At 36.6% G+C, this 15,425-nt stretch overlaps 1 protein-coding gene across 2 annotated transcripts in view; it reads left to right on the forward strand.

Annotated features, from left to right (window-relative positions):
* The window catches only part of DNAH7 (dynein axonemal heavy chain 7), a 249,121-nt gene that overhangs the window by 56,616 nt on the left and 177,080 nt on the right, over positions 1–15,425 (forward strand). The window contains exons 18-21 of one of the 2 annotated variants that reach the window (XM_088022077.1): positions 5,477–5,670; positions 7,126–7,334; positions 10,117–10,247; positions 14,154–14,366. In XM_088022077.1, coding sequence (XP_087878203.1) covers positions 5,477–5,670; positions 7,126–7,334; positions 10,117–10,247; positions 14,154–14,366 — 747 coding nt within the window. Of the gene's footprint in view, positions 1–5,476; positions 5,671–7,125; positions 7,335–10,106; positions 10,248–14,153; positions 14,367–15,425 lie in introns of both variants that reach the window. The other variant, XM_028121645.2, reaches the window with a different exon arrangement.

Genomic DNA, 15,425 nt, shown 5'->3' on the forward strand with positions numbered 1-15,425 from the left:
AAGAGATCCTATCATTAGCAGCATCTCCCAGGTTTGACATTCTCTGTGAGATTTGGCTGCATCTTCAACCTGACCTTTCAGTGGTGGCTACTGCCACATTTCTCTCATATGTGTGTCTCTGCCCTAGGCTACAGCAGTATTTCACAAGTCAGTAGCCCTTAATTTCATCTGGGGCTTGCAGAAAGGTGGGATCCATCATCTGTACCTTGTGGTGGCCTTGAGCACATCGTCCTCGCCCCTCCTTCACCTGGTCATTCCACCACACTATCTTCTCCCGTGGTTCTTTTCCTGCTCTGGACGCACTGGAGCCGACTTTCAGTTGGGGGAGAGATGTTAGCTTCCTCTCTTTGCAGACACTTGAAAACATTTCTAAGGATTCTCTTGGCCCACCTCCTTAAGATTCAGGGATGGAAACCAGTTAACTGCCTACCGTTTGGAGGTGAAAGAAGTGAATAATCTTTCTTCATGTATACTGCGCTCACTTCCAAACTTTTGACCCTTGCAAGTCTTCATTTGTAGTCCATACAGGCAGAAAAATGCACTCTCGAACTTCTCCCCCAAACTTTTCCTCTTGTAGTCTAACCCCATCTTAGTACACATAAATACCATTCCCTTGGTTGCTCAGGTGAAAAACTTAGGAGTTGATTCTTTCTTTCTTTCTTTCTCTTTGCTATAGTAAATATGATCACTTGGCACCACACATCTCCCTTCTTTCTAGTGAGCTGGAAAGCTAAAAACCACCTCCCTCAGACTCCCTAGCATCTAGTTTTTGGCAGTGAATGAGATTTAGACAACTATAAACACTCGGGATTTGGAAAGCATAAGTGAAATTGATGCCATCTTTTTGCCATTTTAGGTATTTCTGCTGTCAGGCAAGATCATTAGCACAAGACTTCTTTTTTTTTTTTTTTTTCTTTTCCAGCAGGACTTCAATATCTGGTCATCAGTTTTATAGGTATTTAGAGGCAGTGATGATGGTGGCTTTCTGAGCCCTAGATTCACAGTCACTATAGTGTGTCCTTGAATGCAGTAGTGCTCATGGAGATATCCTGTCATGATTGGGGCAGGGGTAGAAACACTCCCAGAAGGTCAGCTCCACAGTGTTTCAGGAGTCTCTCCTGAAATGTGCTCCCCCAGACCTTCTGATGATTTTTTTTTAAAGATTTATCTATTTATTTGATAGAGCAAGAATAAGAGAGAGAGAGAGTACACGAGAGGGGGGAGGGTCAGAGGGAGAAGCAGGCTCCTCGCCGAGCAGGGAGCCCGTTGCGGGACTTGATCCCGGGACTCCGGGATCATGACCTGAGCCGAAGGCAGTCGCCTAACCAACTGAGCCACCCAGGAGCCCCTTCTGATGATTTTTGTAATCGTTTCATTCCCTACATTAAGTATCTTTTATTGCTTAATGTACCTAGAAGGATTCTATTCTGCGCTGAATTCTGAATAAATGTGTGAACACCTCAAAGATGGAACTAGGATTGTTTATAGGACCCAGCTAGGTTTTAGGATGGTGAAAATCTAGTTACCGTTTGAAGATGGAGCCCTGGTGGTTCCTGGCATGCAGTACAAAAATCACTTAAATCATGCTCTGGGTCTCCTGGAATGAAGAGCCTATTTTATAGATAATGCTTTGGTGGACCAAGTGGCTGCTGGAATCAGTCAGTATGGTAGGAATTTGAGATGGGCTGAATTCTTTTAAAAGCACTGGAGAAATTAAAGAATGATACAGCTTAATTCAGAATTTAAAACTCTACTCAAAGCATGGTCAGAAGACTAAGGAGCTTCTGTGACTGCTCTCAAAGAGCCTCTTATTTCTCCTCGCTCCAAGTTTGACATAGCCAAAAATGAGCAATAGAGTCTGATTCAGTGGGTTGGCGAATTATAATGTAATTTAATTTGGAGCCTTGCCAGATCTGTTATGTGAAAGGTAGATTACTTACCGGGAAAAATAGGATGGTGAGAACTGGAAATGGGGACATTTGGATTGGTTTGATTGACTCTAGGTAGTCTGACCCTCATACCGCTGAGCCTCCTTTGCCAGAAGCCTTGACAGAAACCTGAAAGATATGCAAGACAATGTATCCCAAGGTCCATTCTGTGAATCCACATTTTCTCTCTTAGTGCTTAAAAGGTTTAATGAGTATCTTACAAGTTTTCTGTTGTCCAGGGATTTCTGATTAGGAAGTTTATGGTTGTGGAAGTTTACTAAACTGGCTTGAGCTTAATTCCATTAAGTGTGTGAAACTCTGCTTTCTGTGAAGCTTCCTGGCAGCAGTAATTAGAATGCTTTCTCTTTATACCCAAATGCAAGTTTCAGGCCCCTGATATCACAGGGATTTGGTTTAAAAATGTAAATCACCCAGTAGATTGTCACTTGAGCTGCTGAGAGTAGTGATACTTGTGAAGCAAAAGAAGCCCATACAATTTATAGAATTATTCCTTTAACCAAACATATATATATACACATATATATGTATATGAATATATACATATATATGTGTATATGACAGTTAATAATTCCTTTTCTTCCCCTCCAGGAGACAGAAAGTAATTCAAGTGTCAAGGGAGTCATACTAAATTTCAAATTTCTAGTAGTTTCCTATTAGAACATCTATTGTTATGTCCTGAGAACACAGCTCATAAGTTCCATCCTGGTGCACGATGGAGGCTTGTACTTTCCTTGGGTTGTTCTGTGTGTCTACACGCTTGCCTCATCCTGTGTTTGCTCAAGCGTTCAACAAATACTGATGGAATGCCTTCTGCAGAGCAAGATTTTATAGCACTACTTAAAGGGACTTAAAGCCAATTTTATTTTACAAAGTTAAATAGCTTCCCTGAAGAGTGGCAGATTATAAACTGTTCATTTTAACTCTGTGAAACTGAGGGAGCGAAGTAACTCCTCATTCCTTCCATCCACCCACCCTGCCCCACCCCGCCCCACCCCGCCCCACCCCCAGGAGCATCTTTCTGTCTGTCTCTTTGACAGAGATGGAAGAGAAAATAAAGGGTAGTTACAGGTATATGTGCTTCTTATGCTTATACTGTATTAGATTCTTCAAATATTTTATCTAGTTTGGTCCTCATAACAACTTTGGAAGAGGGTTCTTATTCCCATTTTAAAGATAAGAAAACAGAGACTCCATTTAAGTAAATGACCCAAGGTCACACAGGTAATAAGTAGCCTTGGGATTTAGGAACCAGGTCTACGCTTTCCTTTATCTGATGCAGTCTTTGTTATGGTCACCTTCTCACAGGAAGAAAGTGAAGGTACTTTAGTTTCCAGGCATGAGATGATTACTTTTATTTATTTTTTCTTAAGTCCACATACAAAGGTACATAGATTATTGCCTTTGTTCATTTAGAGCTCCACATTCTTCTCAGTCATTGGGCTAATCTGTCTAAATAGGTTTGACCTCAGGAATCCAATAAAAATTTTTACTTAAATGTTAAGTGCTTCCAGAGGTATTTCTTTTGTAATTATAATATTTAGGGAGAGAAACATGACCTGTTGTTTTAAATAGCTGAATTTTTCTTTAGCTTTCGAAACTTAGATCCAAGATAGCAATATTGCAATAAATTCTTTGGCTGAGAATGAAACAAATATTGTTAATTTGTGAAAGGAATTTTTCACATTTATTAGCAACTGTTCAGCTTTTTTGGTTTATTTTTTTTCTAACAAGGAAAAGCATATGTTACCAGAAGGTGGCACTCTGAGAACATCATTTTGGTTTTGGGATTTAGGAGTACCGGAGTACTCCTCTATCCTTTCTTTATTGGATGAATTGCACATTTAAATTATGACCTGAGTCTTTGTCATGCTTCCTTTTACATGCGTTTTTTAAAAAAATGTTTATTTAAACATAAAACTGTTAGGAAAGAAAATGTCTTTTTAAATTTATCTCTTTGAAGAGAATAAAATGATATGTTACGTATTTCATGTGAACCTGTTTTATTGAGAAAACAGGTATTAATGATAATTATATTATTTGATTAAATTGCTATGTTTCCAAGTTACATTGTTAAAATTCAAAACAAAGCAGGAAAGTGTACCTTCTCTTTCAGCTGCATTCCAAGTATATTAACAAAAACATTTTAGAGAGTCCTGCAGGAGTATAAAATTTCTGTGTAAAACAATTTACAACTGACATTTTTGGTTGATTTCTTAGTAATGGCTGAATGCCACAAGGAAGCTAAATAATTTAATCTTGAAATTCCATGTTTAATTTTTTTAACTACCTTCTCTTAATATCTATAAATTTTCTACAATGCCCTGTTACTTATATTAATAAATACACTAGTGTCTTCTCACTATTATTTGGTCTGGAGATTAATATCTCCAATGTGTTTTAGCCCTTTTCCTAACATATTGATGCTTACTTAGTAAAGAACTTTTTTATTTGTCATTTTGTCATTGGTGATCCCTGAGTTTGGAATTAAAAGACCAACACTAGACCTAGATGACATCAATCAGGTGTTAAAGAAAAAGAAGTAAAAAGAATTTTATTTCAATGATATCTAGATTGTATTTTAAAAATGTGTTCCTAAAGATTTTCATAAACCCAGTGGTTATTTATATGGATATTTTGATAAATCAAGAAACTATTTACTTTTCAAAAATATCAGTTCTTAAGACCACCTTTTGGTTCTAGTTCTTATCTTGCATCCCACAGCATAAAAGAAAGCTCTTGTAAATACTTGACCGTGTTTGAAAAACTTTAAACCAAACAGCTCACAGTGGCACTTTTCTGTGATAAAATGTTCTGAAATCCATGCCTTAACGGTAGAACAGTCTTAGCTTCTAGAGAGTTCAGGAAGAAGACAGCTGGAACTTAAGTCCTTCAGCAAGCAGTGTTACGGTGTAGTGCCAAAAACCTTTTGTTGCGATGTAAGATTTTTACCAAAAACTCCTTTCTTCACCCCCAAACGCTTACATTTTTATCTACAGTTATAAAACAGGGATTGTGTTATTTTATTACTGATAACAATAATATCTGAAATAATGATGATTTATCATCTAGAATACTTTTTCCCAAAGAATAAAAAACAAACGTATCTCATACTGTCATTTTGTTTCCCCCATCCTTCCTGTGAGTCTCCTGTTCTTGCCCCAAGCCCTGTGGATGGGTGCTTACCCTCCTACTCACCCTCCTTCCCACTTTCCTTCTCTACGCCCTCCTCCCCTCCCCTTCCTTCCCTTCCTGTCTTCTCCTTCTCTCACTCATGCTCATTTTTTTTTCCTCACACTTTCCAACTTAGAATGAGAAACTTGAGCATTATCACTATGGTTCAAGTCAACATGACTCTTACTAATTAAAAAGACTAGTTAGATCTAGAATATGCGAGACTACTTTTAAAAAATATTCACTTAAGTTTTGGTTAACCTTTGTTCAATTAAAAACATATGATCTCAGATATAATATGAATACAAATAAAGCTAGTACCTAATATTTTTGAGTTGGGTGTTTTTAATTTTTAGGACAAACATGTTCTACAAGTTGTAACTGTTGAGAGAATGCTGGAAAGGCTGAAAAAATCAAATGAACTTTTGGAACTCATTCTTAAAGGACTTAATGAATATTTGGAAAAGAAACGACTTTTCTTCCCCAGATTCTTTTTCTTGTCTAATGATGAACTTCTTGAGATACTGTCTGAGACTAAAGATCCCACTAGGTAAGTAACTTACATATATAACACATGGCTAAATTTATCTGCTTAAATTTAATTTTTTAAAATAAGGCAGAATGTAAATGTGTATAATTATGTTCAAAAATATTCTAAATATTATCAGTAATCAATGTAATTATTAAAAACATAATAGCATTGAAAGATATTTTTCCAAATGTGATGCATCTTGGGGAGGATTTCATACTTTATCTATTTTATCTTACAGATTTTTCAGAACACATTACTCTTACAGTGGCTTGCAATGACCCATGCAGGTGGTCTTTCATTATCCTTCCTATTTATCTCCCTCTGTTTTCTTGTTCATTCTGTTATAGTTTTTCCAATTCCACTATAAAAGGGGCAGACTCCTCCCTTGGTGTACTGTCCTCTTTGCATAAGATTCTCCTTATCTAAATATCCATGACTTCTTTTACCTCCTCTAGATTTTTGTGGAAACCTGCTCAAACATCTGCCCCTCAGGAAGACTTTCCCTGACCGCTATATTTAGTGGCAACCGTTCCAGCCCTCCCTAGCCACCTTTCCTGGATTATCTTCTCTGCCGTCTTTTCCTTTGGCATCTTTTTTATCATCTGGGCATACTCTATAATGTACTTATTTGTTTACTGTCTGATTTCCTCTAGCAGAATATAAGCTTCATGATGGCTGAGATTTTTTACTTTTTTTTCCAGTGCTGATTCCCAATTCCTTAGAAGAATGTATAAGTCTAGTATATAGCGGACAGTGAATGGATATTTACTAAATTTGTTAGTTTTGTGCCTTGTGCTTTCAAAGTAGGAGACAAGTAATCCAGACAAAAAGATAAATTTAGGCTCAGATTTCCATCTGAACTTTTACATTCTGCTTCTTTATTGCCTATTGAAAGATGAGTTCTATTGGTTATTGGTAATGTGCCAAAAATGAGGGCTTCAGCCCCTCCCATCTATGTTACAATGACTCTAGTTGAAAAGCTTCAAAGCAGTTGATTTAGCGAATTGTGAAGTACGTAGAGTGCTGAACTTTCTTCATGATTTGTAAGCAGTCTCTGAAGATCCCAGTTGAAAAAGCTAGTTTTGTGCATTTGAAGATTCTTCCAATTAGTGTATGATCTATTAGTCAAGATTGATTTGCTCCTTATGTTACTTTTAACATCTTTCAATTCATTGTGTTGGAAACAAAGCCTCATGGGTGTCTCCTCTGTATCTCTTATTATAATTATAGTTTGACAGATCTTTTTGTGATTATTCAATCAATGATGACCTCCTACTGGACTGTGTAACCCATACAGGCAAGGATCATGTCTTTTGTTCCCCCTCAGTGTTTCATCCCCAGCAGCATTGAGTAGGGGCCTAACACATAATGCACATTTATAAATTGTGGATGAAGATTGGTATACAATGAACCCTGAGAGTTAAGGAATTGCTTTACTTTGATCAATTCTCTTAAACATTTTTCCCCTGACAGGGTGCAACCTCACTTGAAGAAATGTTTTGAAGGAATTGCAAAAGTAGAATTTACAGAAATGTTAGACATTACTCACATGAAGAGTAGTGAAGGAGAGGTTGTGGAACTCACAGAGACCATTTCAACGGCCAAAGCCAGAGGTCAAGTGGAGAAGTGGTTGGTTGAGTTAGAGAGAGTCATGATTAAATCCATCCACAAGGTACTTGGGTGTGTTTATCATTTTTTCTAGTAAAGATGTAGAATATTAATGTAGCACTGGGGGCACCCGTGTCTCAGTTGGCAAACCATGTGACTCTGGCTCTTGGGGACCTGAGTTTGAGCCCCATGTTGGGGGTAGAGATTATATAAAAAAAATGTATCACTAATAAATGCACTGTTTTCTTTAGACAGAAATTGAGTCATGAATTACCAGTTCAATTGTAATAGGTAGCTTAAAGACAAATATATGGTCTATGAAATTAATTTCATGGGACTCACTTGAAAAGTGGGACAAAATACCATCGATACTATAGAAAACTTGGGTTTTAGTCTTAAGTCCCATTTCTTGCAGCCACATGCTAGTTCTTTCATCATTAATTAAACACACCTTGTTCTACAGAGTCTATATTTAGTCTTGCCTTGGATGCATTTCTCTACAGTTTCACATCAATCTCTTTGACATGTATGTTTCTATAGTGAATGTTTTTGTTCCATGAATATACAAAAAATGTACCAAAATGTTAGAAAATCACAAATACTTCCTATAACAGTCACTTCATATTTTCCATATCTCATAAAACATCAACTCAGTCATTTGTAATTATATTTATTAGTAGAAAATTTCAAGTCATGGCAACAATATAGATTAACTGAGCACTTAAATTCATTTTTTTACTATAATGTGGACTTAGCATTCAAGTTCTTCATCAAGAAAAATCATGATTGAGTTGGGGATCATGAGAGCAGGAATGAGAAGGAAATATGGCATGATGTCCTAATCAACAACACTTTTCATTGATTTTTCAGATTCTCTCACACATTATTAAAAAAATTCATTAGAATGAATGTTCAGTGAATATCATGTGTCTGAGTGCTGCTTTCTCTTCTTAAATATAGTTTTAATATCTGCTTCATAATAGTTTTTAAGTAGATGTAAAGTCATTTGGACAGTTTTTCATTTCTCCCTATAGTGGATTAAATATCCATCTAGATATAGCTGGTTTCTCTGATTGAATTATTTCTTATGATAACTTCTTATTTGTAGGATCACTAGGTCAAAAAGATGAGATTTCATAGGCCTTGATACATATTGACAAATAAGATTCCTGTTTATGTAGTTGTAAGCGATGGAAATGAATCCACTTTGACCACTACTTAGCAGCCTTGGTTATATGGTTTGTTAATTGATATATACAGTGATAACTCATTGTTTTAGACCTGTCTAATACTATTACAACTATTTAAAAAAAATTTTTTTGTCAAAGTGCTTAGAGAAGGTATCTTGGTTGCCATTTCAGAGTATTTCGATGGAATGGCAAGGAATTGTGTAGGAAATATCTTCCCCAAATGTTTATGTGTAAGTTTGTGTTACTGAAATGTGTTACTCAAATGCAATATAAAGTACTACAAATAGAGATTTGTGTGTTACTATGTTTTACTGTATGCATTTGTATGCTTGAAAGACTATTGCATGCCTAAATTAAATGGGGTCATTTGTAAATAATAAAAAAGTCATGTTCTTGGCATGTTTGCTCCTTTATCTTACTAGATTATCATGTGTATGTCACTTCCAAAATATATATAAATTTATATATCTATATATACACATATATTTACATATGGCACACATATATTGTACATACAATAATCAACTTTTCATAATCATATTTCTCCTCATCCAACTATGTAGAAATTGTGATTTAGATTTTAATGTCTTCCTCTTTCTTGTTCTTTCCACACTGTCCTTCTAGAACATGTATTTATTCTGACATTTCTGTACTGTACCTTCTATTTTCTGTGTTCCTCCCATCTCTCAGTTCTCATTTTCACCTGCCCTTTCTGTGGCTCCTTCTGGCCTTTGAAATTTCCTTTGTTATCAATAGCCAACACTGCTCTTCATCTCTGTTCAGCTCCATAAATATCTAGCTAGACTAGAAATCCAGAAAGGTTCATACATCCTTTATGTATTTCTCAGAAAAATCTAATTTTGACAGTCTTTTCTGAAATCAAACATTAAAGTGGGTATCACCTCACAGGCAACATTACTATTTTTGGTTGATACATATAAAAGATTAGAATGTTTCTCACTGATGGCTGGTGGAAAAAGTGGATATGTCAATCCACTGAAAACGTATGGAGGAGAAGTACATGAATTTGACATAAAACATGTAGCAAAGAGCATAAATAAGACTTCCTGACTTTCCTGGTACTTAACTCTCCATAAATGAATTATACACCTGTGCTTGTCATCATTGCCTTGGGCATCTATCTACAGACTGAGAAGAAGTGAACTCTGGAAACACAGGAGGAACTTGAGAGGAGTTGTGTGGTTTGCCTGAGTGTGCATGTGTACCATGAGCCCATGGCTGAATGGGGAGCTGATGAATTTCAAAGAAAATTATTGTCTATGGAATTTGACAGATCTCATTTTGGAATGGCTTAAATTTATATTTCACAATAAAATTGCTTGTGCTTGATCCATCTAAATGTATCTAGGATATCTGTGGCTACAACTGGTCAAATGAATATTTGATGTAATGTGGTTCACACAAATTGATCACATATCAACAAAATAAAATGCTATGTAATGTATTTTTTTGCTCACAGGCATATGGATAAACTTGAATTTAAATAGTCTCACCAATGCTTTGAATCTTCATAATTGGCTAAGATGTAAAAAGTTGAACAGTATGAATTAATCCATTTAGGAGGTTAGCTCCTCATTGTATAGCTCATTCAAGTAAACTGTGAAACGATCTTTAGCATTTTTTTTTTCCAATTAGGTAATCAGAGCTGCAATCCTTGCCTATACACAAGATATGCGAATTAACTGGGTGAGAGATTGGCCAGGACAGACAGTGCTCTGTGTATCTCAAATCTTTTGGACGATGGAAGTACAAACAGCTATTTCAACGGGACAAGAGGTAAGCTTTATTACCCCCAGGTTTCTCAGCATTTTTTCAACTAGTGCTATTGCCGGAATACACTAATTATAAAAAACAAAATAAAGACAATCCTCTTAAAACCCTTAAAAGGGTACTTGAGCCTCAATTCTGTTATTACATACATTTTTTGTACCTTTAAAAATAGAATGGTAATAGAACTAAGAAACTTCCTAAAGTCAGAAAGATTAGAAGGAAAAATAACATAACTCTCTTTTATACCTTGAGTAAAACCACCCTATGAAGACAAAATATTGGTTGAATTATTTTGACTATTTTCATTTTTATTCTTAATGCATTGATTTTAAATGCATTAAGATATTTTGATATCTTGAGTGGTACTTAATTTTAAATATTGTAATATATTAGGCATACTAATTTAATAATATTAATTGGATTGCTGTTAGTAATTAACAACAGAAACCATATTTAATACAACATTCTTATCCTTGAGATAGGAATACAAGTTGACCAATGGACCAATTGGAATGTAGTAGTCATAGATCTTTTGTTTAAAATCATGAATTTTAAATATATTTTTGACATGGAGTTTGGTATTATTGTCTTTAAGGTACTATTGAATGCTGATAGTGTTGAGGTTTGAGAGAGACTAATATTCTCTGTAAGCAGGCAGATCCCATAGAGGAAGGAGCTGAGTGACACATGCTTAGTTCTGTCAAACTTACCAACAGGTCATTTATTTCTTTTCTGTGGAAAGGGATGAGGGCATAGGGCAGGAAGTCAGGGTTTTCCCGGAAAAAGTCTGTCTTCCTGGAACACAGGGCATGGGGGAATAGGGGTTTCCCTCACAGGAGTAAGCTCTTGGAGTTACTTCTGGGCTCTTGGCTTCTAGCCCTATACGCATTTTTCTTTTTGTTCAGTGGGTCTAGAGAATTTTTTTCTCTTTACTTTTAAGCTACCACCCGTCAACCTCCCCAAACAGGGGTTTCCTCCATCACCAGTGTAGCCTCCTGGGTCTCCCTCCTTGCTTACTGGTCAGCTCCCCAAACCATGATACCAACTTCATCACTCGCCACTGGCGACATAGTCTGCAGGGAACAAAGAAGCAAATGTGAGCAGTTAAGACAAATTTGTAAGCATCTTCCACATTTCTTCAGTTTAAATGTGGTGTTTATCAAATCTCTATTCCTCTGTCAAGTCTTTGGTCTCACTCCAAGCAAGCTGCAAATGGTGGAGTTGACATCTAGCATTAAATGTAAACTATATCTTTTTCATGCTTCCAGTTATCTCCCAAGCGTAATTTGAATCTCAAGCGACATGCAATTTAGGTCACTCCCATGTCCATGTGTCCTCTGCTCAAAACTACCTGCCTGGAGTTCTTACCATATTGCATACAGATACAAAGAGGGGTTTTGTTTTGTTTACAGCAGTATCCACAATACTGAGATTGAGTTATTTATTGACTCATTTATCAGTCTATTCAGTTTTTTTTTTCTGCTCATGTTATATGCTGCAGGTATGGAGCCATTCACAGAGAAAGGCAAAATGAGAACCCATGCTACCTGAGGGTGATTCAGCTGTCGTAGACTCAAAGTCCTCTAAAACCGTAGCTTAGCAAGACTTAGCAAGTTACACCTATGTTATTGTTGCTTGCCAGACTGCACTCTTCTGTTGCATTTTATGGTGCTTTCATAGCTAAGTTTCATGATATGAAATTAAGCTTTGTATGTGTCCTTAAAAATTAATTCTTGTTCATCTGCTTACGACTACCCTGTTTCATTATGCCCTTGGTCCCTAGCTGTGTACCCTGTGCCCGTTTGTCTTTCATCCATGTTTAGGCCTTTCAAGTTCTGTGGCAGCATCATGAGAGGCTAGCGCATGTTTTAGTATTCTATAGCACTGATGGTGTTTTAAAAATTTAACATGTAGTTTTATCATGAGAGGCTAGCATATGTTTTAGTATTGTATGTGTTGATCATTTTTTCCCCTAATTAATGTGTGGTTCACATTTGAAACTGATGACCTTGGTGGAGCAGCAGAAGACTCTTGTCTAGTTCCACAATCAAGAGCTTGATGTTACAAAAGCCTTATATGTTATACTGTCATGCTCCCAGAAGACCTGTTCAATTTATTTATTCAGCGAATGGTGATTGTGGAACTAGTCTGTGTGAGGCATTACAGGGACTGTAAAATAAATGAAAGAATCACTGCTGTCACAGAGCTAAGGGTATTGCAAATATTGATGTGATTTTCAGTCATTGTATCATTACATATGTAGAAGGATCTAGGTATGATAAAATTTGATTTCAGATAGGGTTTATTTTGGCAGAATATAATAGTAGTTACCTTTTAGATTCATTAGCTCACTGTGCAGAATGGTTTACAAGGAAGAAAATGTAACAAAATGCTATCAATACCATGATTTTTTCCCTATCTCTCTAATATGTATTATCATTGATTCATATAATATTGTTCCTAAAGAACTCAGTTTATCACAGTTTGAAGTTAAATTTTCGCTCTAAGTCTGCTTTACATTCTGCTACTGTGGTGTAGTAATAAATTCTTATGGACATATAATTTGTACTGTCAGGTCTAAACATTAAATTTTTATTTTATGTTTTGTATTGAACTATAGAATGTGAGCACCAGTGAGGCTCACATGATCCTCACTTTTACTGATGAGAAAACTGGGATGCACCCACTGGTGTGGCTTATGTTCTTAGGACCAAATTGGTTCTTACTAATTTATATGTTTAACATACATACATTCACTGTTTGGCTCCAAGAATTTAAACACTTATGTCTATTGAAACATGGGTGGGACAGAAGTTTATCTTTCACTGCTTACGAAGAGAATTAATAGTAATCGATCATGTAAATAATATGAAGGCAACAGTGTTCAAACACCAAACCTTTGAAAAAATGACCTCCTTAAAAATAAAGATAAAATCGTTCAAGGACTAAGAAAAGTGCCCCTTAGAGAAACAGTTTGCATTCTCCAGACCCATCCTTTAAACTTTTTCTCATTCTTGGAAATGCTCACTTGTAGTTACATCACTACCTGTTACCTGGTCCTGAAGGAATGAATGCACTCCTTGGTGCCCAGTGTTTATTAAATATTATTAGAGTGGAGAATGCAACCACAGCAGCCTGCTGGAGCATACTGACCCTTCCCTCAAGCATAGCGGTTCTCATTGATTCTAACTTGCTTTTCACATAAATCCTCTTCTCTTTTTTGACTTACTAATTAGATTTACCCCCACCAAAAAAAAAAAAAAAAAAAAAACGGATCGCAAAGCAAGGCTGGTTCTCAGAACTGGCACTGCTCACCAGCTCAGGAAGCTTACATAGCGATCCTGAAAGGACTGGTGGAATGCAAGGCAGCTGGAATCCGGGGTCTTAGGGCATCGGTGCTGCGGCAGCTTCTCTTGCGTCGTCTTTCCGCTTCGCTTGTCTCTGGCGGGCTTTGTTCTGCAGTGGGGATGAAGGCTTGCAGTGGCTTCCGATCGATCGGCATACTCTGAGTCCACCAAACCTAGTGTGAAGCCCTTTATTCCCTCTGCCTGTATAGTAGTTCCTGGGAAGAACCATGATTGGCTCTGGTTGGGTCACACCTTCTCCCACCCTTTGTTGCCACGGAGATGGGGCAAGGTGATGGACAGCTTACCAGAACCACAGAGCAGACAGAAGAAGTGGAAATAGGAATGGAAAGGATGTTGAGTAGACGCAAACCACGTGACGTGTGTCCAGTGCATCTGGCCAGATTGGCCTTGCTCACCTAATACTTTCATAGTAAGAAAAACCGATTATTTTTAAATCGTGTCATATGGGGAAAAATGTACAGAAACACTCTGTATTCAGACTAGTGCAAAATGTTTTTGTTCAGAAAAATTCTGATCACATTATTTATATCTTATTTTCTTTCAGGCTCTTGAGCAATACTTGGAAAAATGTAACATGCAAATTGATGATATTGTGACTTTGGTCCGTGGCAAATTGTCCAAGCAGAATCGTGTTACTCTGGGAGCCCTTGTGGTGCTGGATGTCCATGCTAGGGATGTCCTCACATCACTTGTGAAAAAAAACGTTAGTGATGACTCTGACTTCGAGTGGTTAAGTCAGCTTAGGTACTATTGGCAAGTAAGTGATATCACTGAATGTTATTACATGGCAATTTCAGTTCATAGCTTTTTAATTTGTGCTTGCTTGCTCGCATGGGAAATAGTATGAGTAATATAGGATTTTTTGCTGATGGTACCCAAACAGGCATTCTCCAGACTGAAGATTAAGGCGGCCAAATACTATATATCATCTGTACAAAAAACTGTATCTTTATATCCAAATCCATGCTCAAATGTATAGTTACATATAAATACATATTCATATAGAGACACTCACAAATTGAGTAATTATAAAAAGTTACTCATTTTAAATGAGTCATTATTCTGCTGAATCTGTAAAATGTCTGAACTAAGCAGCTTACAATTGTGTTTTTAGATTTTTGATACATCTAAAGATTGTAAAAAAAAAAACAGACTTTTATCGTGATTTCATCATGAAAGTTTCCTCTTGTTGATCAATTGAAAGAACTGGAAACATGGTCTGGAAGGAAGGCTCTTATGAGGACACCTGGATGGGTGGTGATGGCAGTCACAACTGGGAAGGCAGGAGGAATAGAAATAGTACAGTGGACAAGGTGGGGCCAGTTGAGAGTGGGAGGAAGTTGCTGAGGATGTCTGGAGATATGGACTCAAAAATTCTTAACAGATTCACTTCTGTGAAAAGTTTAAAGGTATGGAGTGGGAGGAGAAAAGATAAGAACCAGACCCCTGGAAAATCATAGGAGAGGTAGTGGATAGTGGAATCATTTCAAACGCCAGAACTTTCCCTTACCAGATGTACGACCTGGGCAAGTTACTTATTGTCTGTAAGCATCTGTTTTCTTATCTGTAAAATGGCAATAAGATAATACCCACTCTGTAGTGAAAATGAATCAAACAATTAATTATAAATATAGGAGAATAATGAACTATCAGAGAAATTTTAAAAAACAATCCCCACTTATATCAAAAAGAATAAAATACCTAAAAAACAAACTTAACCAAGATGGTGAAAGACTTGCACACTGAAAACTCTAAGACATTTGTGAAGGAAATTGAAGAAGACACAAATAAATGGCAAGATACTTTGTTCTTGTGG

Source organism: Eumetopias jubatus, unplaced genomic scaffold, assembly GCF_037043125.1.
Source record: "Eumetopias jubatus isolate StellerSeaLion01/CBP00866 unplaced genomic scaffold, mEumJub1_p1.0 scaffold_3, whole genome shotgun sequence".
In the NCBI taxonomy this organism is placed as follows: domain Eukaryota; kingdom Metazoa; phylum Chordata; class Mammalia; order Carnivora; family Otariidae; genus Eumetopias; species Eumetopias jubatus.